General features: G+C 55.2%; 3 protein-coding genes across 7 annotated transcripts in view; all 3 read left to right on the top strand.

The window, feature by feature from the left end:
* Positions 1-8,694, top strand: part of SPEG (striated muscle enriched protein kinase) — a 48,619-nt gene extending 39,925 nt beyond the window's left edge. Inside the window, exons 30-39 of the mRNA XM_064286654.1 lie at positions 227-358; positions 4,282-4,398; positions 4,600-4,767; positions 4,860-4,982; positions 5,155-5,322; positions 5,423-6,038; positions 6,529-6,768; positions 6,853-7,076; positions 8,063-8,138; positions 8,379-8,694. Of these exons, the coding sequence (XP_064142724.1) occupies positions 227-358; positions 4,282-4,398; positions 4,600-4,767; positions 4,860-4,982; positions 5,155-5,322; positions 5,423-6,038; positions 6,529-6,768; positions 6,853-7,076; positions 8,063-8,138; positions 8,379-8,532 (2,018 nt within the window). The 3' untranslated portion in view covers positions 8,533-8,694. The remainder of the gene's footprint in view (positions 1-226; positions 359-4,281; positions 4,399-4,599; positions 4,768-4,859; positions 4,983-5,154; positions 5,323-5,422; positions 6,039-6,528; positions 6,769-6,852; positions 7,077-8,062; positions 8,139-8,378) is intronic.
* Positions 8,695-11,579: 2,885 nt separating this feature from the next.
* SPEGNB (SPEG neighbor) lies at positions 11,580-14,892 on the top strand. The gene is given in 7 exon segments (XM_010601802.3): positions 11,580-12,565; positions 12,898-12,953; positions 12,956-13,135; positions 13,138-13,197; positions 13,792-13,908; positions 13,911-13,932; positions 14,092-14,892. Coding segments are annotated over 7 exon segments (702 nt in total). The 5' UTR covers positions 11,580-12,437; the 3' UTR covers positions 14,231-14,892.
* Positions 14,893-15,016: 124 nt separating this feature from the next.
* On the top strand, positions 15,017-25,303 carry GMPPA (GDP-mannose pyrophosphorylase A). 5 transcript variants are annotated; one of them, XM_010601785.3, is made up of 13 exons: positions 15,017-15,338; positions 16,172-16,232; positions 16,344-16,441; positions 17,208-17,311; positions 17,570-17,756; positions 18,077-18,136; positions 19,877-20,007; positions 23,478-23,612; positions 23,733-23,830; positions 23,995-24,041; positions 24,246-24,338; positions 24,563-24,731; positions 25,015-25,303. In XM_010601785.3, exons 2-13 carry the CDS (start codon positions 16,193-16,195, stop codon positions 25,113-25,115), a joined length of 1,263 nt encoding a protein of 420 aa, XP_010600087.1. In that variant the 5' UTR covers positions 15,017-15,338; positions 16,172-16,192; the 3' UTR covers positions 25,116-25,303. The 5 variants fall into 5 exon arrangements, with proteins under 5 accessions (XP_010600087.1, XP_010600097.1, XP_023396978.1 ...); XM_010601795.3 differs by having other exon boundaries at positions 16,172-16,249; XM_023541207.2 differs by lacking the exon at positions 15,017-15,338 and adding an exon at positions 15,355-15,573.

Here is a 25,303-nt window from a genome sequence, read left to right as displayed (position 1 = left end):
GGGAGGAGAAGGCTGGGGATATGCACCAAAAAGAGACTGGCGTGGTGCTAGGGGGACTTGAGGATGGAATGGCGGAAGTGGAGGGGTGGGAGGCTGGGATAGAGGGGGGTGGGGTGGGCCTGGAGCTTCTTTTCCACTGTCCGCCTTCTCTGTGTTGAGGACCGTAGGGGGCAGAGGGCTTCCTGGTACTGACGGGACTCGTGCTTTTGGGCCCGGGTCTTCACAGCTCCAGGAGAAAGACGGAGCCGCCTGCGCTGGGGCCTCTCTCGGCTGCGCAAGGACAAGGGGCAATCCCAGCCAAACCTCTCTGCCGGTGTCCGGGAGGACTTGGGTCAGCAGTATTTGCGCAGTGAGTCAGGTAATAGGGGCCAGGCAGGGTGAGTGCTCCCTCCCCACCCCACCCGCTCCCTGCCTCACGCGCTCAACATACACACTCTCAGGGAGGTGAGAAGCCTCTGACCCGTAAAGGCAAAGCGGGGCGGGGGAGATGGGCCACCTTGCAGAGCCTAGGCTGTGGTGGAAGGGGTCTGGAATCCAAAACGCAATAACTGCAGCTACCGTTTATTTGATAATGCCAACTGCTGTATTAAGCACTTTATAAGCTCTGTCTCATTCAATCCTCCTACATTGTTTAGGACTATTATCATCATCCCCATTTTACAGATGAGGAGACAGAGGCTTAGAGAGGCTAAGTAGTTGTCCAAGTCATAGAGCTAGTAAGAGGACTGAGCAGCCTGAGAGGTGGACTGTGTGACTCTCTGCAGCAGGCCCCAGAAGTGGCTCCCACACACTGTACTTAGACCTTTCTTTGGCTGGCTTCCCCGACCCCCAGAGCCTCCCCTGAAATCCATGTATGCTTGAGGGTGCACCCAAAGGCTTGCGCTTTCTCCCCTAGCCTACAGGCCCACATCTGGGCTGTGTCCAGTTCTCCGTTTCTCTATAGCCCAAACACCCATCTGCCCCTCCCTGCTCCTCTCCTCCCCACAGAGGGCAGCCTTCAGGGCTTTCCACTGGGAGCTGAGGGTCTTGGGGTCTGCCTTGGTCTGTTGCGCTGCCCAAGCATCCTGAGGCTGCAGGGAGGGAGAGATTCTCCACCCGGGTCACCCCATCCCCACCTGAAAAGGTGGCTTTACTCGAGGCCTGCAGGCAAAGGGCCAGGTTTTCCACCCCCATGCAGGAAAGAATCAGGCCCCAGGCCAGGGTGTAGAGGATCTTTATAAGTCACCAGTTCTGTTCTTCCCCAGTTCCTGGGAAAATCCTCAGAATGGTTCTGGCCTCATCTCCGCTGGGCCTGAGGGGACTGTGTCCAGCCAAGGCCAGGGGAGCTGGGGCAGCTCACTAGAGGCCAGTGGGGTCTATGGTGAGTGAAGAGGAGGAAGGGAAGGCCAGTTGGAGGGGGAGGGGGTGTGAGAAGAAGGAGGAAAAAGAGAGAGAAGCCAGGATGGAGGCCTGCGGACAGCTGATCCCTGCCCACCTGGGGCCTCCCTCCCGGCTGTGCATTTTGCTGGTACAGCTGATTTCCTGCCGAGGCTGTGTCCCCTTACCTCATCCTCTGCCTCCTCCCTGCAGGTCTGGCCCCTGGGAGGATGGGGGTGGAGCTGGCAGAGCTGGGCATCACCTTTCACCCTCTTGCCTCGCCTCCCTCTCTTAACCCCCGCCCAGTACCTTCATTTGGTCTGGAGGCTGCCATTGAGGAAACTGTGTTCACTTTATGTTGTTGGCGCCTCAGTGTGGGACTCCTCCTTGGGGAACACTGGGGTACAGTGGGAGGAGCGCTGCTGTCCTGTTCATCCACTCCTGCTGCCCGGTTCTCTCCTGCCAAGCTTGTCTGCACCCTCAGCCCTCCTGGTTCTTCAGCAGGCAGCTGTTGAGCTCTCAGGGGTTCCCACCCCTCCTCAGCTCTCTCAGCTCAGGTGAAAAAATCCTTCTCTCCCTCTGTGTGGCCAGGACAAGACCGGGATTTTTCTAGAGGGATGTTGCCAGGGGGCATGAACTTAAATCCTCAAGGCCTTCAGGAGCCACAGGCTAGCTGCACTGAAGCAAAGACCCTGGCCCCCTCCTCGGCCCCTCACAGGTGCCCACTGGCCAGCTGGGAAGGTGGCTTCTCCACTCTGCTGAAACAGCCTTTCTCAGGGTTGTACATCTGGCTCCTCTCCGGGCATATTACTGAGATAATAATAACCACGATGTTGTTGTTAGGTGCCGTCGAGTCCGTTTCGACTCATTGTGACCCTATGTGACAGAGTATAATTGCCCCCATAGGGTTTTCCAGGCTGTAATCTTATGGGAAGCAGATTGCTATCTATGTCTTTCTTCAGAACTGCTGGGTGGTTCTAATCACCAAACTTTCGGTTAGCAGCCAAGCGCTTAACCATTGCACCACCAGGACTTCTTGCAACAGTCACCAAAAGCACCAAACATGTTGCCATTGCATCCATTCCGACTCATAGCGACCCTGTAGGACAGAGGAGAACTGCCCCATAGGGTTTCCAAGGAGGAGCTGGTGGATTCAAACCGCCGACCTTTTGCACCACCAAGGCTCCAACAACAATAAAGTCTAACATTTGTTAGTATTTACTGTATGCTAGACACATGCGAAGCACTTTACATGCCTCTTTTAATTCGAACAAACCAAACTCATTGCCATCAAATCGATTCCAACTCATAGCAACCCTATAGGACAAAGTAGAACTGCCCCATAGGGTTTCCAAGGAGCAGCTGGTGGATTTGAACTGCCGACATTTTGGTTAGCAGCTGTAGCTCTTAACCACCTTGCAACCAGGGTGTCCTTAATTCTCAAAACACTCTTAATTTTCAGACAAGAAATGGTGCTTTTAAGAACGTAAATGACTCATCCAGGGTCATGCAGATATTGTCTCTTGTCTCTTCAAAAAAGCTCTCACCCATTAGTTGACCGGAAGAAGTGTGGAGGAGACCTAGGAAGCTCTCGGTGGACCCCAGGAGAAGGAGGGGGAGGGGAAGCTGACGCCCTTCCGGGATCTGCCCCTTGACTTTGGATCTTCTGAGACTGGATATCTCCTGTGGTCTATGTGGAATCTCAGCTCAGCTCAGACCACTTGCTCCTCCTGCTTCTCTCTCTTGCCCCCACAGTGCCCCAAAGGGAGTGGGCATTGCAGTGGCATCACTAGGGTTGGTGTCACCCAGTGAGGTAGTTCATGCTGTCACACCCCCCCATGGGTCTCCTCTCATACCAGACCAGACAGAATCCTTAGTAATGTTTTTTGTACTAATGTTACTCGTAAACTGTAATCCCTGTATATCACTTTTTCTTTTCCTTTAATTACTACTTCAGTCTCAAAAAAAGGTATTGATACAGGTTTACAAGTACTAATTACCACCATATTGTAGCTAAAACACCAGAAAATTTGACAAAATCAGCGTCTCTAAAAACCGGCAGCAACAAAAACAATAGCCCTGCTTGGAGCACATACAGATGAAACCACGTGGCTGAAGGCATCGTTGTAATAGGGTAATAATGACAGCTCCGACCAAAGTGCATCAAACCCATTGCCTTCGAGTGCATCCCGACTCTTAGCAACCCTGTAAGGACAGAGTAGAACTGCTCCATGGGGTTTCCAAAGAAGTGGCTGGTGGATTCAAGCTCCAACCTTTTGGTTAGCAGCCGAGCTCTTAACCACTGTACCACCAGAGTATATTAAACCCAGTGCCGTCGAGTATATTAGAAGGTTCAAAAAGTAAATTAGAATGAAGTTTTAGCCTTGTAAGTATACGGACACACGTAAGCCGGGCTCATGAAAAATGTTTTTGTTGTTATAACTAACTCCATGGATATTTTTATGGACAGTCATTTTGGTGTCACCCCCTCCAACAGTGTCACCAGGTACAGTCTGCACCTGCTGCACCCCCCTAGTGACACCACTGGGGCATTGCAGGATCTTAACCATTATAGCTTTTCAATACCTGTTTGTTTTGTTTTTCTTAACAAATGTTTATAGAGCTTGTACTTAGCATTCCCTGCTCTGAGCAATTTACAAACGAGGTAGGTACCGAGTGGCTTCAGTAGTCAGTGGAAGGAAAAGATAGTTCCACACACAGTGAGTCTTGGGAAACTCATGCTGTCTCCAAGGAAGATACTTAAAGACGTGGCGTGGGCTTCCACTTCCCACATCCCACGGGAAAGAGACAGCCATTCACTCCGCTCCCTGTGGGCCGTGCCAGCCCTCACGCTCCTCCTCCCTCGCTGACTGGTGAGTGGGCCAGGGTCTCCACACACTCACGCCACCGCTGCTCTCCCTCCAGACTTCCCCCCAGTCTTCCACATCAAACTCAAGGACCAGGTGCTGCTGGAGGGAGAGGCAGCCACTCTGCTCTGCCTGCCGGCGGCCTGCCCTGCACCCCACATCTCCTGGATGAAAGGTAAAGATGCTGTAGGTGCCCAAGACCATTGCTCCCATACAGAGAGGGCTGGACACGTGCTCCCAGGCCCTTGGGTTAGGACAGGCTATGCTTTGGGGCGGGGGGGGGGGCGAGGCTCAGGGGCTATTCTAGGGGTGGGGCCTGGATGAGGACCCCCTTGCCGCTTCATTCAGCAGCCCTTCCTGCTCCTCCTGCCCCCAGACAAGCAGTCCCTGCAGTCTGAGCCCTCGGTGGTCATCGTGTCCTGCAAAGATGGACGGCAGCTGCTGAGCATCCCCCGGGTGGGCAAGAGGCACTCAGGGCTCTATGAGTGCTCAGCCACCAATGCCCTGGGCAGCATCACCAGCTCCTGTACTGTGGCTGTGGCCCGTGAGCAGGGATGGGGGGGTTGTAATGGGGTGTGGGATGCTGGGCTCTAAGCGGGGGCATAGGGCTCACTGGGACTCTTCTCCTTGTGTCAGGTATCCCAGGGAAGCTCACGCCTCCCGAGGTACCCCAGACCTACCAGGACACAGCGCTGGTGCTGTGGAAGCCGGGAGACAGCCGGGCACCCTGCACGTACACCCTGGAGCGGCGTGTGGATGGTGAGGGCAGGGGACAGGTCAGGAGGAAGAGGGAGAATCCCAGGGAGACAGCAGACCGGGGGAGACAAGTGCCCTCACAAGGCAGAAGCCCCCTCCCCAGGCTCCTCACAGACTGCACCAGAGCTTGGCCACCCCTTCGGCGGCCTGAGCCCCTCCCTCATGCTGCCTGCAGGGGAGTCGGCCTGGCACCCCGTGGGCTCGGGCATCCCTGACTGTTACTACAACGTGACCCACCTGCCCATTGGTGTGACCGTGAGGTTCCGCGTGGCCTGTGTCAACCGTGCCGGGCAGGGGCCCTTCAGCAACCCTTCTGAGAAGGTTCTCGTCAGGGGCACTCAAGGTCAGAGGGAAGGGGACCCTGCGCCCGGGGCCATCCCTCCTTGGAGTCCTGCGATTTGGCCCTGGGTGCCAAGGTGAAGATTTTCTTTCTCATCACTTAGATTCCTCAGCTCTGCCGCCAGCTGCTCTCCAAGATGCCCCTGTTACCTCAGGGCCAGCCAGGGCCCCGCCTCCTGACTCTGACTCTCCTACCTCACTGGCCCCATCGCCTCCCCCGACCCCAGCTCCCCCAGGCCCCCAGGCAGCCTCTCTCAGCCCCTTATCTCCCCCCAAACCCCCCAGCCAGGCCTTGTCCTCACTCAAGACCGTGGGTCCACCACCCCAAACCCCCCCACGAAAGCACAGGGGCCTGCTGGCTACACGGCCAGCAGAGCCCACCCCACCCAATGGCCAGGTCCTGCCTGGTGAGCCCAAGTCTTCCGTCCCTGACACTGGGACCCCAGCCCCAGCCTCTACCCCTCAAGGGGCTAAGCCCGCATCTTCCTCTACTCCCCAGTACATGGTGACTTCCTTTGTGTCTGCACCACCAGCCCCCGAGCCCCCAGCCCCTGAGCCCCCTCCTGAGCTCACCAAAGTGACTGCGAGGAGCTTCAGCCCAGGCAAGGAGGCGGTCAGCTCCCCTGGGAGTGGTCCCCCCAGCTCTCGCAGGCCGGAGGGTACCACACTTCGACAGGGCCCCCCTCAGAAACCTTACACCTTCCTGGAGGAGAAGGCCAGGCAAGCAGGGCTGGGGCAGTGCGTGCGGGGGAACAAGGGAGGAAGGGCAGAAAATAGGGAACACAGGAGAGAAGGCCAGGCAAGCAGGGCTGAGGGGGGCACAGGGAGGGAGGGGTGGAGTGTAGGGAACACAGGAGAGAAGGCCAGGCTGCCCTGGCCAGGGCTGGGGGAAGAAGGTGCTGAATTCTGAGTCCTTAGCACGATGGAGCTCTTTATTCTGTGCCAGGCACTGTACTGAGCTCTTTAGCTGTGATCTCATTTAATCTTCACAACAGCTCTGATAGGGAGACACTGAATTATCATTACCCATTCACAGATGGGAAAACTGAGGTTAGAGAGGCTATGGGACTTGCCTAAGGTACAAAGCCAGAGCATGGCAGAGCTAGGATTTGAACCCAGGTTCCTAGGAGTCAGCTCAAGCCCACACTCAGAGCCATTCTTGGCCCAGGTGTCCCCTTCTCTCCTGAGCCTTGGTGCCTCCCCCATATAGGGGCCGCTTTGGCGTAGTGCGAGCATGCCGGGAGAATGCCACAGGCCGGACGTTTGTGGCCAAGATCGTGCCCTATGCAGCCGAGGGCAAGCAGCGGGTCCTGCAGGAGTATGAGGTGCTGCGGACACTGCACCACGAGCGGCTCATGTCCCTGCACGAGGCCTACATCACCCCACGTTACCTAGTGCTCATCGCTGAGAGCTGTGGCAACCGGGAGCTGCTCTGTGGGCTCAGCGACAGGTAGCGGGGGCCCTCCTGGGGAGTGGGCAGGGCCGGGCCAGGCTGGGCCCCAGCTGTGCTGGGATGTCACCTGCCTCCCTCCAGGTTCCGGTACTCAGAGGACGACGTGGCCACCTATGTGGTGCAGCTGCTCCAAGGCCTGGACTACCTCCATGGCCACCATGTACTGCACCTGGACATCAAGCCAGACAACCTACTGCTGGCCCCTGACAACGCCCTCAAGATTGTGGACTTTGGCAGCGCTCAGCCCTACAACCCCCAGGCCCTGCGGCCCCTGGGCCACCGCACGGGCACGCTGGAGTTCATGGGTGAGGCGACCAGGCTGCCATCCGGGGAGGGGGGTGGTTGATGTGCTGCTAGAGGGACAGTAGCCAGGGGTCCCCCCACTTCACCCACATACACTCTGGGATGGGGTCTCATTCATTCGTGTATTGAACACTTACTAGATGCTAAGCAATGCGCTAAATCCTTTATCTGAATTTTTTGTCATTGGTCTTTACGATATTCCCGGCGATTGGCATAATATTGCTCCCCTTTTACAGATGAAGAGTCCTTGGGTGGTGTAAACACTCAGTGTGCTCGGCTGCTAACTGTGAAACGTTAGAGGTTTGAGCCCACCCTGAGGTGCCTTATAAGAAAGGCCTGGTGATCTGCTTCTGAAAGGTCACAGCCATGAAAACCCTGTGGAGCACAGTTCTACTCTGCACACATGGGGTCAGCCTGAGTCAGAATCGACTCGATGGTGACTGCTTTGTTCGTTTTTTTACAGATGAAGCAACAGAGGTGCTGTGAGGTTAAGTAGGTTGTCCAACATCAGAGAGTTATAAATGGTGGAGCTGGAATTTGACAAAGCTGGAGAAAGAGAAAAAAAAAAATTTTTTTTTTAATTGCCCAGGCAGGGTCCGCTGACTAGGAAAGGGCAGGCCTGGGGTAGAACCCGTCAGGCTGACTCAAAGGCTTTTGAAATCTGGGTGTTGACCACACTCTGTGATAGCCACTTGCCTCAGAGCTGATCCAAGGGGGCTGGTAACCCTGGTTCTCAGCTCCTCTGGAGTCCTGGGGTCCCCACCTTTTAGTGCCTGGGGTCATTCCTCAGCTACCCTGGGGGAGACCCTGGGGGCCACCCCGCTCCTGTCCTGCCCACTGGTATCCAGGGCCTACAGTTCTGGTGGTACCCATGGTCTGGTGACCTGGGCACTGTCCCTGCTCCTCAGGCCCCCAGAGGCTCCCCTTGCCTCTCCCCGCTCCCCTGCCACCAGGAAGCTGGGTCAGATTGGCCTCTGTTTCCTGTCAGCTCCTGAGATGGTGAAGGGAGAACCGATCGGCTCTGCTACAGACATCTGGGGAGTGGGCGTGCTCACCTACATCATGTGAGTGCCCCGGGCCCTACCCAGCCCTCTCTTCAGCACCATGACTCCAGGACCCACCTCTGCCGACTAGCCTCCTCCCACCCTCAACACACATATATGCATACATGCACACACACGGCTCCTGCTTCCTACACACCCCGGGGCAGGGGGCACTTGGCCCTCAGAGCCACCACACTCATGTCCCCTTGCCTGGGAGTTGGCCTTGGTCCATGTGTGCAACTGAACTGTCTCCCACAACAGGCTTAGCGGACGCTCTCCATTCTATGAGCCAGACCCCCAGGAAACAGAGGCTCGAATTGTGGGGGGGCGCTTTGATGCCTTCCAGCTATACCCCAACACCTCCCAGAGCGCCTCTCTCTTCCTGCGAAAGGTCCTCTCGGTGCATCCCTGGTGAGTGGCCTCACACCTGCCAGGCCCCAGCATTTCCTGTCCCTGGCCTCAGACCGCCTGCCCAAAGATCCCCCACTCCTCCCTTGCCCCTAATGACGTGCCGCTGCTACTACTAGGAGTCCCTGGGTTGTGCAAACTGTTAAGCGCTCGCCTCCAAACCAAAAGGTTGGCGGTTCGAATCCATTCAGAGGTACCTCAGGATGGCTATCTACTTCTGAAAGGTGGCAACCATTGAAAACCCTGTGAAGTACAATTCTACCCTGACACACACGGGGTCTCCATAAGTCAGAATCAACTTGATGGCAACTGGTTTACTACTAGTACTACTGATGGTTGCACTGCCTACCTATGAGATAGGCAGAATTACCATCCCCATTTCAGAGATGGGGAAACTGAGCCTGAGAGTAGCCCGAGATCACGCACTCAGGGTCAATTCAGGATTGGAACATGGGTCACTCAGGGTCAATTCACGATTGGAACATGGGTCTCCGGGAGCTGTCCTTCCTGGCTCACTGCTCCTGGCTTGGCTGGGCAGGAACCGGCCCTCCCTGCAGGACTGCTTGGCTCATCCGTGGCTGCAGGACGCCTACCTGATGAAGCTGCGCCGCCAGACGCTCACCTTCACCACCAACCGGCTCAAGGAGTTCCTGGGCGAGCAGCGGCGCCGCAGGGCTGAGGCCGCCACCCGCCACAAGGTGCTGCTCCGCTCCTACCCTGGCAGCTCCTAGTGGCATGGACCACAGCCCAGCCTCAGGCTTTGACTCAGTTCCTGCTATGCTATGGGACATTCCAGGGCCCACACTGCACCGGATGGGCCCGGGGCTTCGGACACCACCAGCAGCAACATTCAGCCAGGCTATTACCTCATGGACCTGGGGGACAGAGGCCAGGGGCTTGGGCCTGCCACCAGCCTTGGTGGAGCAGGAGAGCCCTTGGCCAGGCTGGTGGGTGTGGGTGGGAACAGGAAGAGGGACAAGAGGGGTACAGGGAAGTGAAGAGGAAAAGAGGGTGAGGAATGAGAAAGGGGAGCCTCTCCGAAGGTTCTGGGGGTAGGAGGGACCGTGCGTGGGGGGAGAACACAGGAGTGGCTGTAGAGGAGGGGAGCCAGGGCGTCAGGGCGATGGGCTAGGAGTGGGTATCAGTGAAGCAGGGACAGGAATCACACAGAGCAGGACATGAGGAAGGGCATCAAGGTGGGGGAAGGAGAGGAGAGAGGACTGGCTGAGGGTAGGCAGCCTGGAGGGTGGAGAGAGGCTGGAGGGGAGTGGCCACTCAGGCCTGCGGTGTCTCCTGTCCCCGTGTCCAGGAGCTCCGTGCTGGCCCAGGGATGTCTCCACCACCCCTTTCATGGCCTTTGACCTTCTTCCCATTCATATTTATTTATTTATTGACTTTTATGAAGTTTTCCCTTCCCTATTGCCCATGTTGTCCTGCCTATCCCCCCAACCATTCAGCTGCCTGTGTAGCTGTCTGTCTGTCACAAGGAGAATAAAAACAGCAAGCAGCAGGACCTATGTGTGGTCTCTGGGAAGGGGTGGCTGGGGGTGGAGGGGCATTGAGTCCTGGGATGGGCATTTCAGCCTTCTCTGGGCCAGTGAAAGCCAAGGCCTCCTGGCCACACACACCTTTGGGCACATACCAGCTAGCAGCTTGGGACCCTCCATACCTTCCCCTAGCCCCGCTGGCCCCTCCCCTCTATTCCCAGTCTGCTTCTCTTCCTGCAGTTTCTGGGGTCCTGCCAGAACCACTGAATCCCCCCAACCCTCTAACCAGACTCTGGTAGCACCCCCCACCTCCTTTCACATGTCCCCCCATCACACCTTGGGGGATGCTGAGTCACAGACCAGAGTAATAGACCAGGCCAAACCCCAATCCTGGTCTAGCCACCTTCACTCTGCCCAGGAGACAGGGCAGCTCTGGTCCTGACCCTGGAGAAAAGGAGGTTTCATCATGATGACTGGCAAGAGCAGGTGGCATGTAGCACTGCAGAGGAAACCAGAGCAGGCCCCACCCCTTGCTTTCAATGTTAGAACCCAGGTTGGCACATGAGCACCAGCTGTCCAGTGCAGCTGTGAGTGCTCCAACTGACCATGTCTGCTGCCATGGGGTCACAGACGAGTATTTTCCTGGAGCTGAGAAAACACATCAGCCTGGGCTTCTTTGTCCCCACAGCAAACTAGGGTGTCTGTTGGTGTCAAGGCATCCCGACTCTAGCCACTCCCCCGCAGTGCCACAGAATTCTGGATCCTAGAACTGAGCTGCTGTGTCCTGAGAAGGGCTGGGGGGAAAGCTAGGCCCCCCTGTGCCCAGAGGGATTATTTCCTCCCCCTCCCCACCTTGGAAACTCGATCTCCTCAAGGGGAAAGGAAACAAACCTCCCACCAGGAGCAGAAAGAGTAGGCTTGTTGTATGCTGCTAATTGTTGAGGGCCCCTTGGCTCCAGCCCAAGCAGCCAACCTCCCTCCCAGCCTAGCTCAGCCTCTCTGGCTTCTCAGGACCCCAGGGAAGGGGCAAGCCCCATCATCATAAAATAACAGGATGTTAAAGCCAGCTGGAAGGGACCAGACAGACACCTTGCCCACCTGTCATTTTATCGATGAAGATATACAGCCTGCCTGTGAGGATCTCTAATCCCCTCCTCACTGCAAGTATTTTCATATAAAAATGAGGTGGCTAAACTCATATCTCGATAAATGGTAAAATTCCTCTCCTGTCCCCCCTCTGATCTTCAGCTTTCTTCCTATCCCCATTGGAAACGGCATGTCGAACTGCTTGTTCCAAGCCCAGAGTAGCGAAGGTAATTTATGTCAGTACAGCTATGTCAAAATTGCTCTGAGCAAAAGGTGACAGAACTCCACATCCGAGTGGGCAGTGACAATAAATGGAACATTGCTCCCACCCGGTGCCCTGGCCTGGCAGACTGGACCCCAGGTAAGCCCCAAGGGAGCTAATTGAGCCCCTTCGCCCCGAGGTCTGATGCCCCAGCACCAGTTTATGTCCCAAGCAAGGACTGGGTGACCTAGAGGAGGAGCGTTGGTAGGAGTAGTGCTAATCTACAGGGACCCTGCCATGTTGCGGGGCGGGGAGAGCAGTGGAGCTGAGAAGAGGGCTTTCTTAAAAACCTTTCCAGTCCCTTCTCTGTTTATCTCGATTTACCGCCAGGGGGCACAGTCTGGAAATGACTCCCCTGGAAGTAAGGCGCTTCCCGATTGGTCCTGACAACCACGTGGCCCTCCCGTGATTGGCTATAAGGACAGAGAACTCTGCTGTTACTCAGGCTTCGTTCAGGGACACCCGACAAACACTCGCACCCCCTTATCCGACGGTGTCCCGGGAGCACGTGTGGTCCAACTGCCCGGGAACAGGCCTGAGTGTGGCCCCAGAAGTGACCTGAATCTCCTGTCCGCTAGGGGCCGTGCCTGGCCCCCCGCGAGTGGGATGGATACCCCCGTCCTGGGAAGGGATGGGGCCGCGTCCAGCTGTGCAGCTGTTCGATGCACCCCAGGCCGCTCGAGTTTCCCCCCCGGGTCTGCTGCAGCGGCTGAACCAGCATCGCAGGCGTTCTTGGGCTAAATAAGGAGACCGCATAGGTCAGGGAGCTGGGGCTGGGGTGCCGGGGGGGCTAAGCGCAACCACGTCAAACAAGGCAAGGAGGGGAGCGATGTATAAAACCGAGGCCCGGGGCTGAGCACCTGCCCGCGGCCCCACTGTGCCATTCGGAAGGGCTCGGTGCAGCCAGCTACCCAGCCGGTCAACCCAAGTCCCAAAGTCGCCCCTCCACGGTGAGTCCCGATCTCCAGACCAGCCCCTAACTCTCCCATCCTCAGGAAGTTCTGACAAGGCTGGGACAGGGCTGAAGGTCGGAGCCTCTCCCTCAGCCTGTCCTCATATTTGTTGTCCGCTCCTCAGATGTCCAAAGCAGCTCCTCCCAAAAAACCAGCGCCTGCGGCCCCGCCCCCGGGTTGTACCCTGGATATCAAGGACCCCAAGGTCCGGAGCGCGGCCATTCGCATCCAGGCCTCTTACCGCGGCCACAGGTGAGGGGGAGCCAGGGAGTCCTCAGGAAGAAGGGAATTGGAGCTGCAGAGGCATGTTCCTGCATTGGTGGAGGAGGAGACGAGGATGGGCACAGTGGCAGGGACCCTTGGGTCACTGGGCTTGGGGAAGAGCAGTTATTGACGTGTGAAGCGGGGCCGACCAGAGTGAATCATTTCATGATAACAGTCCAGGAGCAGTCCCTTCCCCCCATCCATTTAGGGGTCTGGTGGGCTGAAGAGTCGGGAGGGTCCAATATCCGGGCGGACCGGACGGCAGGCGGGCGGGAGTCATGTGGTGGGGTGCTCTGGGCCCTGACCTAGCCCGTGCGTAGGTCCCGGAAGGAGCTGCGCGAGAAGGGGCCGCCGCGGGTGCTGGAGCCTCTGAAAGACTGATCGAGGGCAGCGCGGCCGAGCTGACTTGCCGCATCTCGGCTTTCCCGGACCCGTTCATCCGCTGGAGCAAGGACGGCAAGGAGCTACGCGACGGGCCCAAGTACCGCTACGTCTTCGAGGATCCTGACCTAGTGGCTTTGGTGGTGCGTGACGGAGAACTGGCTGACCTGGGCCAGTACAGATCAACGTAACCAGTCCCTTCGGCCAGTGCTCCGACTCGGCACGCATCCTCGTAGAAGGTACCGGCGCACCCTGCGCACCGCATCCCCGCCCAGCGCGCGCGTCTCCGCTGGGCCTACCCGAGTCCGGATAGGGTCGTGGCCCGCCCAGCCCTGGCAGAGCCTGGAGCGCAGGTCAGGGCGCAGCGCCGTGCCCGCCGTGCATGTCCTTCTCTGCCTCGGGATCCGACCCCTCCAAGCTGAGACGTCGCTGTGGGCTTCGATCACTCCATCGCAGGGCCCCAGGGTCACAAGGCGAGCCTGAGGCCGAGCCAGGGTTAAGCCCTGGTCTTCTGGCGCCTGATCCAGGGCAATTTCCACGACCGGGAGCTGTTTCCAAGGCCCCACGAGATGTGAACCGAGATTCCGAGTTTTCCCCTCTGTATCTCTGATTCTGTAATCAACCTTTTGCAGTAGGAGGGGCAGGGATTATCAGTCCCGTTTAACAGTTGAGGAGGAAAAGCCCCAGAGGTTAATGACCTGTCGGCTGCGAGTTTAGATGCAGGTCAGACTGCTAGTTTTTAGGGTTCGGGTATTGGCTGGAGAAGTTGAGCCCCCTGCCCCGGCTCACCTCCGGGTCCCTTTCTGTATCGTGTTCCCCTTCTTTTTCTCTAGTCCCGGCGAAGATTCAAAAGGGACCGGATAACACCAAGGCGCGCACAGGCACCACGGTGACGCTGACTGCGCAGATCATGGGCGAGCCTGCGCCAGACGTGGGGTGGAGCAAGGACGGGAGGACATCGAGGAGGATGACAGGCAAGGGCGGGGACTTGAGATTGGGGCCTGGACAGGGACGGGGCCCAGTAGCCCAGCGGGAGTGGGACGGGGGGCAAAGGAGAGGCAAATGAACACAGCTGGTTAATATCCGGGCCCAGAGCACCCTTAAGCTGACCCAAGGCCCTGCCCTGCCCCCAGGGTGTTCTTCGAGATCGGCAGCACCACCACGACGCTGACCATCCGCAGGGCCACTCCGGAAGACAGCGGCAAGTATGAGGTGTTTGTGGAGAACAGCCTGGGCATGGACCAGAGCTTCGCTCGCGTGGACGTGGCCTGAAAGGGTCCCGCAGACCTCTCCCTGGTTCCAAGTCCAGGGGCGAGTGGGACCCACAATCTTCCTTCGTCTTGTTTAATAAAGCTGTTCCCTCTGACCCCCTCGTCTGTTCTATTCTTTAGCGTCGCCATTCCCTCTCCCCAGATCCAACACCTGCACCCACAATTATTCCATACCCACCAAGGTCACGGAACGTTGGGGTCAGAGGGAGTTTCGAAGAGTGCGTACCCCAGTGCTTCGTTTTACAGGTAGTACACCGGAGACGGACTTTCTCCACTGTCTCTTGCTCCTACACTTCCCGGTGGGTGGGCAGTGGAAACAGTGACTCCGCCTTCTCGCGGTTCGTATCGCTCCAGCCCCACCCCTGGCGGCCATTCGCGCTCTGGCCCAGGCCCTTCGGCATTGGCCACACCCCCCCTCATTTCCAGCTCCGCTTCTCCCTGGGACCTAGTTCTCTACTTGGAGTGCTGCCCCTGCGCTAGCTCTCTCTCAGACACTTCGGGCTGCTGCTAACGTTAGGTCCCAGCCTCGGCTTCTCAGGCCCCAACCCCTCTTCTCACCTAGACCTGCCCCCTGGATCTTTTGGCCACGCCCCGCATCCTCCCATAAATTCCACTTTTATCCTTTCTCAGAGAGTTAAAAAAAAAAAAAAAAAACCAAACCCGTTGTCATTGAGTGGATTCCAACTCACAGCGACCCTAGAGGACAGAGGAGAACGGCCCATTAGGGTTTCAAAGGAGCGGCTGGTGGATTCGAATAGCCGACCTTTTGGTTAGCGGCGGATCTCTTAACCGCTACGCCAGGGTTTCCAGAGTTAGAATACCCAACCGAAAAACCAAACCCAGTGCCGTCTAGTCGATTCCGACTCACAGCGACCCTATAGGACAGAGTAGAATTGCCCGATAGAGTATCCAAAGAGCGCCTGGCGGGTTAACCACTACGCCACCAAGGTTTCCCAGGGTTAGAATTAAACAAACAAACAAACAAAAACCTTTAGAACTACAATTCCCGGCAGACCCTGCGAAGAAGTTCTCGCGATTTGCGAGAAGACACGTGCGCCAAAGGAGCCATCAGTAATCCGGCAGCAGACCTGGAGTAAAGGGTGCTAGTGGTAAAGAAAGCTGATGGTGGGGTGGTGAAAGGGGTAGGGAGTGGGGGACGGCCCCTAGAGGGAGGATGGGCTTGGAGGCCCCGGCCGGCATGTCTACGCCAGTTTTGATCCCATGACCCCGGCTACGCGGGGCCAGGGTTTATTGAACAGAGTTAGTTTTGGGGTTCAGAGGGTCGGCAATAAATCCACCGAATCCGGATGCTCAGCACCAATCGTCAGTATCGGGACTTGGGAGGTTGGTAGGTTCAGTGTTTGGGATGCCAGGGAACTTGTCTTTTGATTTGCCGTTCATCTCCTGGAGGTCAGAGTTTAGGATTCAGGATTCGTCATCTAGAGGGGTTTCGCTAGAACTTAGGGTTCCTCAGGTGCAGATCAGCGTTCAGTACTTGGGGCTCACTCTTAGGATTGAATTAAATATCTGGGGCTCACTTAGGGTTTGCGGTTCAATATTCGGGGTTCATTATTGGGATTCAGGGTTTAACGTCTAGAATGGGGATACCAAGATTTGGGGATCTGTTGGTGGGCTTGGGGCTTCAGTTTTTCTGAGGCTTGGGGTCTGAGGAAGGGGTCTTGGCTGAGTTTGCTCAATTAGTTCGTGGCCAGAAGGAAGTCTTTTGGGGTTCAAATTGTGGGGTGTGAGTTTTGGAAGGAATCAGTGAGGTTTGGGAGTTGACTGGAATCTCAGTTGGTATTTGAGGTGTGTGGGATTTGTGAGGTGTATGTCCGGGGATGTACCATACTGAACTTTGGGTTGACCGCCCTGGGAGAGGGCTAAGTGTAAATTGGGGTTTGGGGTGTGAGGTCTGAGCCTGATTTCTCTGTTGGGATTTGAGGTTTAGGTAGCGATCACCATCATGCTCAAAGCTGTGATCCTGATTGGAGGCCCCCAAAAGGGTGAGAAATCAGGGATGGTAGGTGCTGGGGGTGGGGTGGACTGGAGTGGTTGGTGTGGTGGGGCAGGGCAGAGGGAAGCAGGAGACTGAAATATTCTCTCTCCTCTCTCAGGGACTCGCTTTAGGCCTTTGTCTTTCGAGGTGCCCAAACCGCTGTTCCCTGTGGCAGGGGTTCCTATGATCCAGCACCACATAGAGGCCTGTGCCCAGGTAACCCCATAGGCACCCCCTCTCCTGTACATCTCCTTCACGCCGCATTTTCCCCTTTCCAAACATGATCTCTTCCCACTAGGCTTAACTCCAGGGACCACCATTCACAGATGACAGTAGGAGTTGCGCCCCCTGGAGGTCTGCAGTGTAGCTGCCCTGCTTTCTCCACCTGATCTATTCTCTCATCTGGCCTCTTCCTGCTCAGATTTCACTCCTATTTTTATGGAATGTGAGATCTGACGAGGATCAATCTAAAGCCATAGCCTGGGGAACCTTAAAGATAATAAAGCACAGAACTCATCCCCTTGCTCACCATGGATATCATTTCTTTATTGCTTCTGGTGTTGGGACAGGCAAGCGTGGGTTCAAATCCAGGCTCTGCCACATACCTGCTGTAAGGCCTTGAGCAAATTTCTCAACCTTTCTGAGCCTCAGTTTCCTTGGTTGCCAGGCACTTGGTGGTGAGTGGTTGCCCTTTCCTCGTGCTGATCAGATTGGCAGATAATAAAAATGGAACACAATGAATGGATTGTTCTTTAATGCAGCTTGATAGGCAGAATCTTTCCAATGGGAGCCCCAATCCAGGTGGGTGAGGGAGGGGGAAATAATAAGAGAATAAAATAGGTCAGAGTGATTAAGTGAGTGCCCAGGGTCCTCACAGCTGAGACTAAAACTGGCTTCTGGACTTCTGAGCCAGTACCAAGGATTTGCCCAAAATTGCCTCCTATCAGATGTTTTTCTTCCCAATTTCTTTCCCTGCCCTCAGGTTCCTGGAATGCAGGAGATTCTGCTCATTGGCTTCTACCAACCTGATGAGTCCCTCACCCGCTTCCTAGAAGCTGCCCAGCAGGAGTTTAACCTTCCGATCAGGTGTTTGCACGCACATGCATACCAGGAGGGGTGCCCCAGACCTCTGAGTTCTCGAGAGTAAATTGAGTTAACACTTCCCAGAGTTCACCCTTGTACACTAGGAGAATTTCTTATTTGGGCATCTCTGGATCCCTGAATATATTGCACTTCCTGTTTGGCTTGGGCAGGAGCCCCTCTGGGAGCAGGCACAGGTGACCAGGCTCTTGTTATGTGTCTCTTCTGATCTCACCAAGCTGGCTCTGGGGTCCCTGGGGACAGGTACCTGCAGGAATTTGCTCCCCTGGGCACGGGGGGTGGTCTCTACCATTTCCGAGACCAGATCCTGGCTGGAAGCCCTGAGGCCTTCTTCGTTCTCAATGCTGATGTCTGCTCTGACTTCCCCTTGAGTGCTATGTTGGATGCCCACAGACGCCAGCCCCATCCATTCTTACTCCTAGGCACCACGGTGAGGGGGCTGGGAGGGTTGGGGGGTGGGGGAATGACCCAGAGAGGTTCCTGAGATGCAAAGTGTCAGGGAGGCAGGAGCAGCCTGGGGAGTTGGAGACATGCTGGAAGCCCCAGCGGTAATGGAGGTCTCAGTGACAGCCCTGAGCCCTTTGGCTGTTCTGTGTAGGGAGGGGGAAGGCTGCTGTCAGTTCTCACTCTTGCTGAAGGCCTGTCAGTGGGAGCTGTGTGCCAGGTGCTAGAGGTGAGGGAAGAAAGAGAAAACAGGCCTCGCTGCCCTGGAGCAGGCGGGTCACTGTCTCCGGCGTGTCTGCCTTTCAGGCTAACAGGACGCAATCCCTCAACTATGGCTGCATCGTTGAGAATCCACAGACACATGAGGTGAAAGCAGAGAGGGGGCTGGGTGGGGCCTACCCTGTGTGTCATTGTCCTTCCCACCCCTTGGCCTCTACAGAATGTGGAATGCTATGAAACGAGCCCCAGAAAGGAACCCTCAGTCTTGATCATCTCTTACCAGTTAACTGGTTGCCATCAAGTCGACTCCGACTAATGGCGACTTGGTATGTGGCAGAGTAGAACTGTGCTCCATAGGATTTTCAATGGCTGATTGTTCGGATGTAGATTGCCAGGCCTCTCATCCAAGGCACCTCTGGGCGAACTCAAACCTCCAACCTTTTGGTTAGCAACGAAGCGTGTTAACAGTTTGTACCACCTGGGGATTCCATAGTCATCTCTTATGTCCTTTTAAGTAGTGATGTCCTCAGAGAGGTTGGCAAGGGAGAAGGGATAACAGTTAATGTTCAGAGATGTGGCACACTGAGGGGAGAGTGCGCAACCTTGCCTTGCCTGGGTGGGAATGGGGAGGGCTTCATGGAGAAGCTGAGTTGGATTCGGCTAAATGATGAAGGGAACAGGAAGGTATTGTAGGCAGAGGGAACGATGTGTGCAAAGAACCGGAGGCAGGTAACAGCATGTTGTTGTGTGCCATTGAGTCGAATTCCAGCTTATATCGACCCCAAGTGACAAAGTAGAACTTCTCCATAGGTTTCCTAGGCTGTAATTTTTACAGAAGGAGCCCTGGTAGTACAGTGGTTAAGCACTTGGCTGCTAACCAAAAGGTCGGCAGTTGGAACCTACCAGCTGCTTCTCAGGAGAAAAGACCTGGCGATCTGCTCCCATAAAGATTACAGCCTAGGAAACCCTATGGGGGCGGTTCTGCTCTGTCATATAGGGTCGCCGTGAGTCAGAATCAACTCAGTGGCAGACAACAGCAGCAGCAATCTTTACAGGTCTTTTCTCCTGCAGAGCCACTGGTGGGTTTGTTCATGGGTTCAAACCCCTGGCTTTTCGATTGGCTGCTGAGTGCTTAACCATTGCACCACCAGGGCTCCTTGTAAACAGCTTAGTGCCTCCACAATTATGGAGGTGGGAGTATGATCAACAAGGCAGAGGGTCTGTGTCCCTGTCTGTGAAACTCCTTGCCAATGAGTCTGACTCCCACACACCCCTTTATCTGTCCATGCTTCAGTGTAAAACTTACATATATGAACATACACACATATACATACGTACATATATACACACATATACGTACATACATGTTTTTAAAGTCTTGTGCCAGGCATCAGCTAAGTGTGAGAGAAACAGAGCCAAAAAGGACACAATCCCTGCCTCACAGGACCCTCAGTCTAGTGGGAGAAACAGAGTCAAAAACCAACCATTGCAAAAGACACAGGTGAGGTGTGACCAGGGCCCAGGGGTACCCAGGCCCGAATGGCTAACTCTGGGCAGGCACCGAGAGTGACAGTGTTTTAGAAGGTAAGTTTTCCAGATGAAGAGGTGGGAAAGGGCATTCCAGGCTTAGTGAGCAGCATGCAATGGCATGGAGTTGTGTTCCGGGAGTGCTGGGAGGTGGGGCGGGGAGGGAACTTAGTCTTGAAGGTGAACATGAAGGGCAGTCACCACGGGTTTAAAGCCAGGCTGTAGTGGATATGCTCTGTATTTTAGGAAGACTCTTCTGGCCAAAGGGAGGAGGGGCGGGAGGGCCGGTGATCAGAGAACCTGCTAGGGGATTGTGGCAGTGGTCCCTTCCTCTCTTAAACCCCACCACCCTATCCTCAGGTTCTGCACTATGTGGAGAAACCCAGCACATTTGTCAGTGACATCATCAACTGCGGCATCTACCTCTTTTCCCCGGAAGCCCTGAAGCCCCTTCGGGATGTCTTCCAGCGTAATCAGCAGGACGGGCAACTGTGAGGCAGGCCCCATGGCCCCATTACCCCCAAGAACCCCCAGACACAGATGCCTCTCCTCCCAGTCTCTGCAGGCTCCGTCTCAACCTGCTCACCTTCTTCCTCCTTCTCCTATCTCCACTTGTCATCTCCAGCCCGAGCCTCCCCTGTCCCTCCCCTTCTAACCTCATTCTGTCCCTCTTCCTTATCCATTCCAGTTCCTTTTCTGTCACTGCCTGCCCACTCCCCTTCTGGTCCATTTCTCTCAAGCCCTGAGTATCCCAGAGACATCTTTTGGAACAGACGGCAAGACACACCCGGGCGCACACATGCTCGGGTGCAGACATACGCGTGTGTCCTCTCGGGCTGAGGCACCCCAGAGCTCTGCTCAGTCCCAGGGGTGTCCTCCTGGGCCATGGCCTGTACCCTTCTCTGCATCCCCTGCCTTCCTTCCTCGCTTCCCCAGCCCATCTCCCTATCTCCCACCTCATCGGTTCGGAGCCATCTTCTCACTCCCACCCACTTCTCTGCTCTCTCTCCGTTTCTCCTGGCCTCTGTCTCTGTTTCTGCGGGGCTGGCATCTCTACCATCTCTCTCTCCCTCTCTCTGTGACTGTCTCTGCCCTCAGCAGCTGCCTTGCTCTTGGGTGAGTCTGTCTGTATGTCATTCCATCTAGTGATGGGAGGGTGACCTTGAGGGTGAGAGGAGTGAATGGGGGGAGAGGAATGTGAAAGTGGGGGAACCCAGGTCTGGTCCAGCTCCTGGACATGGGACAGGGGTGGGAAGCAGGTAAGTACCTGGGGCTCCCTCGTGATGGGATCCCAGCCTGGGGGATGGGGTGTCATAGTTATCTAGTGCTGCTATAACAGAAATACCACAAGTGGGTGGCTTTAACAAGAAGAAACTTATTTTTTCATGGTTTAGAAAGCTAGAGAAGTCCGAATTCAGGGTGCTGGCTCTAGGGGAAGGCTTTCTTTCTTTGCCAACTCTGGAAGAAGATCCTTGTCTCTGAGCTTCTGCTCCTGGGCGATCTTCATGTGACTTGGCATCTCTCTTTCCTCATCTCTGCTTTTCGAATCTTGTTTAATCTCCTTTATATCTCAAGAGATTGACTCAAGACATACCCTACACCATTCCTGCCTCATTAACAAAGACAATCCATTTCCAAATGGGATTATAACCACAGGCATAGAGGTTAGGAGTTACAACACATATTTTGGGGGGATGCAATTCAATCCGTAGCATACTACCCTTTGGCCCTCAAAAATTCATGTCCTTCCCACATGCAAAACACATTGACCCCATCACATCATCCCAAAAGTCTTAAATAAACTCCAAGTGCAAAAGCTCATCTTCTGAATCATCTAAATCAAATATGGGTGAGACTTTAGGCGTATTCCATCCTGGGGCAAAATTCTTCTTCATCTGTGAACCTGTGAAATCTAGATTACAAATTATCTGTTTCCAAAGTTCTGTGGTGAAATGACACAAGGTAGACATTTCCATTACAAATGGGAGAAATTGGAGGGAAAGAAGGGATCATGGGCACCAAGCAAGTCCAAAACCCAGCAGAACAATTTACATTAGTTCTCAAGTCTCGAAAATAATCATCTGTTCTCTGAGATGATGTCAGCAATGGCCCTGCCCTCTAGACTCTGGGTGTTGGCTACACCCTCTGGATTCTGGGTGGAGGAGGCCCCTCGGCCCTGGGCTTCAGCTCTGCCTTCCAGGCCCACAGGGATAACATCTCTGCTCCCTTGGCTTTGGGTGGTCCCATTCTCCTTGTCCATCTGAGTGGTAACCCTACTTCCTTAACCCTGGCAGGCCCCATTCTTCTGCCTCTTGGGCATGGCAGCCCCTTTCCCTCAACTTTGAATGGCAGTGGTGACCCCATCCCCCTGGCACACTTTAATGGTAGCCCCACACTTTGGACTCTTTGAAACCTAGAAGGCTGTGGCCCCCCGCTTTGAGATCCAGGAGACCATGGCCCCACCCTTTGAAACCAAGAAGGCCCTGCTTCCTGTGTTCCTTCCAACAGTTCTGCTGACCTCCAAGCTGCTCTAGGGATGGTCTTTTTCTTTTCTTGGAGGACAACAGATGTAGCTCCTTTGACCTGTTTCCTGAGTGTAGGATTCCAAGAGGCAGACAGCTTTCTTCCCTTTTGTTTTGTTCTTTTTCTGTCCCCTTCAGTCTAAGCTGATGGGTTTTCTACTGTGGTAGTTGGATAGATCAGTCACAGACTTAATCTCTTTAGCAAAAGATTGTGTAGCTGTGTGCTTGGTGAACATTCTAGGACATGTGTCCTTAATTTGTACAACAGAATTTTCCAAATCTTTAAGTGCTGTCTTCGTTTTGCACAGTTCATTTTTAAGTCCATGTCTTTCCTTTCGCATTTTGCTGTAAGTGGCAAGGAGAAACCACATGGCCCCTTTAAGATCTTGGTCAGAAATCTTATCAGCCATATATCCAAGTTCATCACTTACAAGTTCTACCTCCTATCAAACATTTGAACATACTTCAGACAAGTTCTTTGCCACTGCATAAAAAGCATTGCCCTTCATCCATTGTCCAATCACATGTCCATTATTTTCTTTTAAAGCTTCACCAGAAGTAACATTTAGTGTCCACATTTCTAGCCACATTTTGTTGCTGGCACCATATGTATTCTCTAAGACAATAGAGTTTTTCTCTATAGCTCTCCTCACATCCTTCTGAGCCCTCACCAGAATTGCCTTTGATGTCCATAAATTCTACCAACATTCTCTTTGAGGCAGTCTAGGCTTTTACTATTCAGTACCTTAAAACTCCCCATTACCCAATTTCAAAACTGCTTGCACATTTGAGGTATCTGTTAGAGCAACATCCCATTCTCCTGGCACCAAATTCTGTCTTAGTTTTCTAATGCTGGTATAACCTAAATACCAGAAGTGGTTGGCTTTAACAAAAAGGAATTTATTTTCTCACGGTTTAGGAAGCTAGATGTCTGAATTCAGGGTGTTGGCTCTACAGGGAGGCTTTCTCTCTCTGCTGGCTCTGGAAGGTCCTTGTCTCTTTGAGTGTCTGCTCCTGGGCGATCTTCATGTGACCTAGCATCTCTCTTTCCTCATCTCTGCTTTTCGAATGGTTGTTTACTATCTTTTATATCTTGAGAGATTGACTCAAAATGCACTCTACACTAATCCTGCCTCACTAACATAACAAAGACAACCCATTCCAAATGAGATTATGACTACAGGCATAAAAAAAAAAAAAGAGGTTGGGAATTACAATACATTTTAGGGGGACACAATTTAATCCATAACAGGGAGTGATGTGCGTGGGGGTGGTAGAAGGGACTGGGATGGGCACGCCCCTCCGGACAGGGTCTTACCTGTCTTGGGGAGGGGCCCAGGGAGATGGGGAGACCCCTCTGATTCCTGTCCCAGTCAGACTGGGTTGCCCCCCACAAGCTGGGACTCAGCTGGGGAATGGCTGTCCTTCCTTCCCAACAGGGAGGACTCTCCAGGCCTCTGGCCAGGGGCAGGCACCATTCGGTTGGAGCAGGATGTGTTCTCAGCACTGGCCGGGCAGGGCCAGATATACGTGCACCTCACTGATGGCATCTGGAGCCAGATCAAGTCTGCAGGGTATGTGGCAGGGAGAAGGCTCTAAAAGGGAGGTGGGCTCTTCCAGGGCTAAGAGACTTTGGAGTGGTGGGCACAGGCCATGCTGGCCCCTGAGCCCTCCCCCACTGTGTGGCCCCCCAGCTCAGCCCTCTATGCCTCCCGCCTCTATCTGGGCCGATACCAGTTCACTCATCCAGAACGGCTGGCCAAGCACACCCCAGGGGGTCCACGGATCCGAGGTACCACCCTGCCGTAGCGCTTCCCCTTGCCCCCAGCCAGCCTTCTCTGCCCTCTGAGCCTTGACTCCCAACTCTGATCCCAGGGTTGAAGTCTCAGTCCCTGCCCCACCCGCTCTGCATACAGTTTGGGGTATTAGCCCCCAGGCCCTCTCTTCTGCTTCTAGGAAATGTTTACATCCACCCAACGGCTAAGGTGGCCCCATCTGCTGTGGTAAGTGGTGGGTCCAGCCCCAGAAGAGTCAGGGTGGCTGTCAGGATGGATAGGGGTTTCAGATACCTCCTAAACCCTCGGTGCCAGCCTCTCTGCTTTGTCACAACCTGCTGTGGGACCTTGAGCAGCTCCTTTCGCCCTTATCTGTTGTGGGGATTGGATTCAAGTCCCTCCAAGGCTCATGATATGTGCTCCTTTCCACAGCTGGGGCCCAATGTCTCCATTGGGGAGGGGGTGACAGTGGGCGAGGGTGTACGGCTTCGAGAGTGCATTGTCCTTCATGGAGCCACGCTGCAGGTAGGCACCTGGGCGCATGCAGCAGGGTGTGGCTCCCCAGGAGGCTGAGGGGAGGGCCTGGGCATCCACCCCAGGGCACAGAAAGGTGAATCCCACCGGCCCTGCATCTGGCCTCTTCTCTCACAGTTCTTGCTGCCTCCCACCCTGCATCCCCTTGCACCCTCCTCACCCTGCATTGGCTCTTCACCCAGCACCGCCTTCACCCACACTGTCCTGTTTGGCAGGAGCACACATGCGTGCTGCATAGCATCGTGGGCTGGGGGAGCACTGTAGGGCGCTGGGCCCGCGTGGAGGGCACCCCTAATGACCCCAACCCCAACGACCCCCGAGCCCACATGGACAGCGAGAGCCTTTTCAAGGATGGGAAGCTGCTGCCAGCCATCACCATCCTGGGTATGGTCACCACCCTGGGCACAGCCTCCTGGGGCCCAGGGCTGTGAGGTCAGGAGAAACTTCCACAGGTCCCGGCCATGCTCTGTGGGAGCATTTGTTCTAGAGTGTGTGTATTTATTTGTTTAGCAAACATTTGCTGAATGCCTGCTGCGTGCCAGGCCCCATGTGAGTCATTGGGGGCACAAGGCCAGGGCACAGATGGGTAGGGAGGGATGCCTCCCTATGGCCATGGCCCCCAGCTCCCCTTCTCATGACCTCCTGGGGTGCCCTGGTCCTGCTGCAGGCTGCCGTGTCCGTATCCCCGCCGAGGTGCTCATCCTGAATTCGATTGTTCTGCCACACAAGGAGCTCAGCCGCAGCTTCACCAACCAGATCATCCTCTGAGAGGGTCCACTGGAAGGCCTCCCCACTCCTCCCTGCTCCTCTCCAGCTCCTGCCTGCCTGCCTGGCCGTCTTCTGTCCAGAAAGGCCCAAAGGAAGCCAGGCGGGAGCAGCACAAGGCTGGGAGCAATGTGGGTGGCCCTGGGACTCCGGCCTCCCTCCCTTTTCGCTAATAAACCCCGTGAACCTTG

Source organism: Loxodonta africana, chromosome 6 (genome assembly GCF_030014295.1).
Source record: "Loxodonta africana isolate mLoxAfr1 chromosome 6, mLoxAfr1.hap2, whole genome shotgun sequence".
Lineage (NCBI taxonomy): Eukaryota > Metazoa > Chordata > Mammalia > Proboscidea > Elephantidae > Loxodonta > Loxodonta africana.
This window is presented reverse-complemented; position numbering and strand designations above follow the sequence as displayed.

Bases quoted from the DNA above. Each gene is read 5' to 3' on its own strand.
- GMPPA (XM_010601785.3), top strand. From the start codon at position 16,193: ATGCTCAAAGCTGTGATCCTGATTGGAGGCCCCCAAAAGG. The intron at 16,442-17,207 runs GTAACCCCATAG...CCCTGCCCTCAG, and splicing joins ACATAGAGGCCTGTGCCCAG to GTTCCTGGAATGCAGGAGAT. The intron at 24,339-24,562 runs GTAGGCACCTGG...CCTGTTTGGCAG, and splicing joins TTCATGGAGCCACGCTGCAG to GAGCACACATGCGTGCTGCA.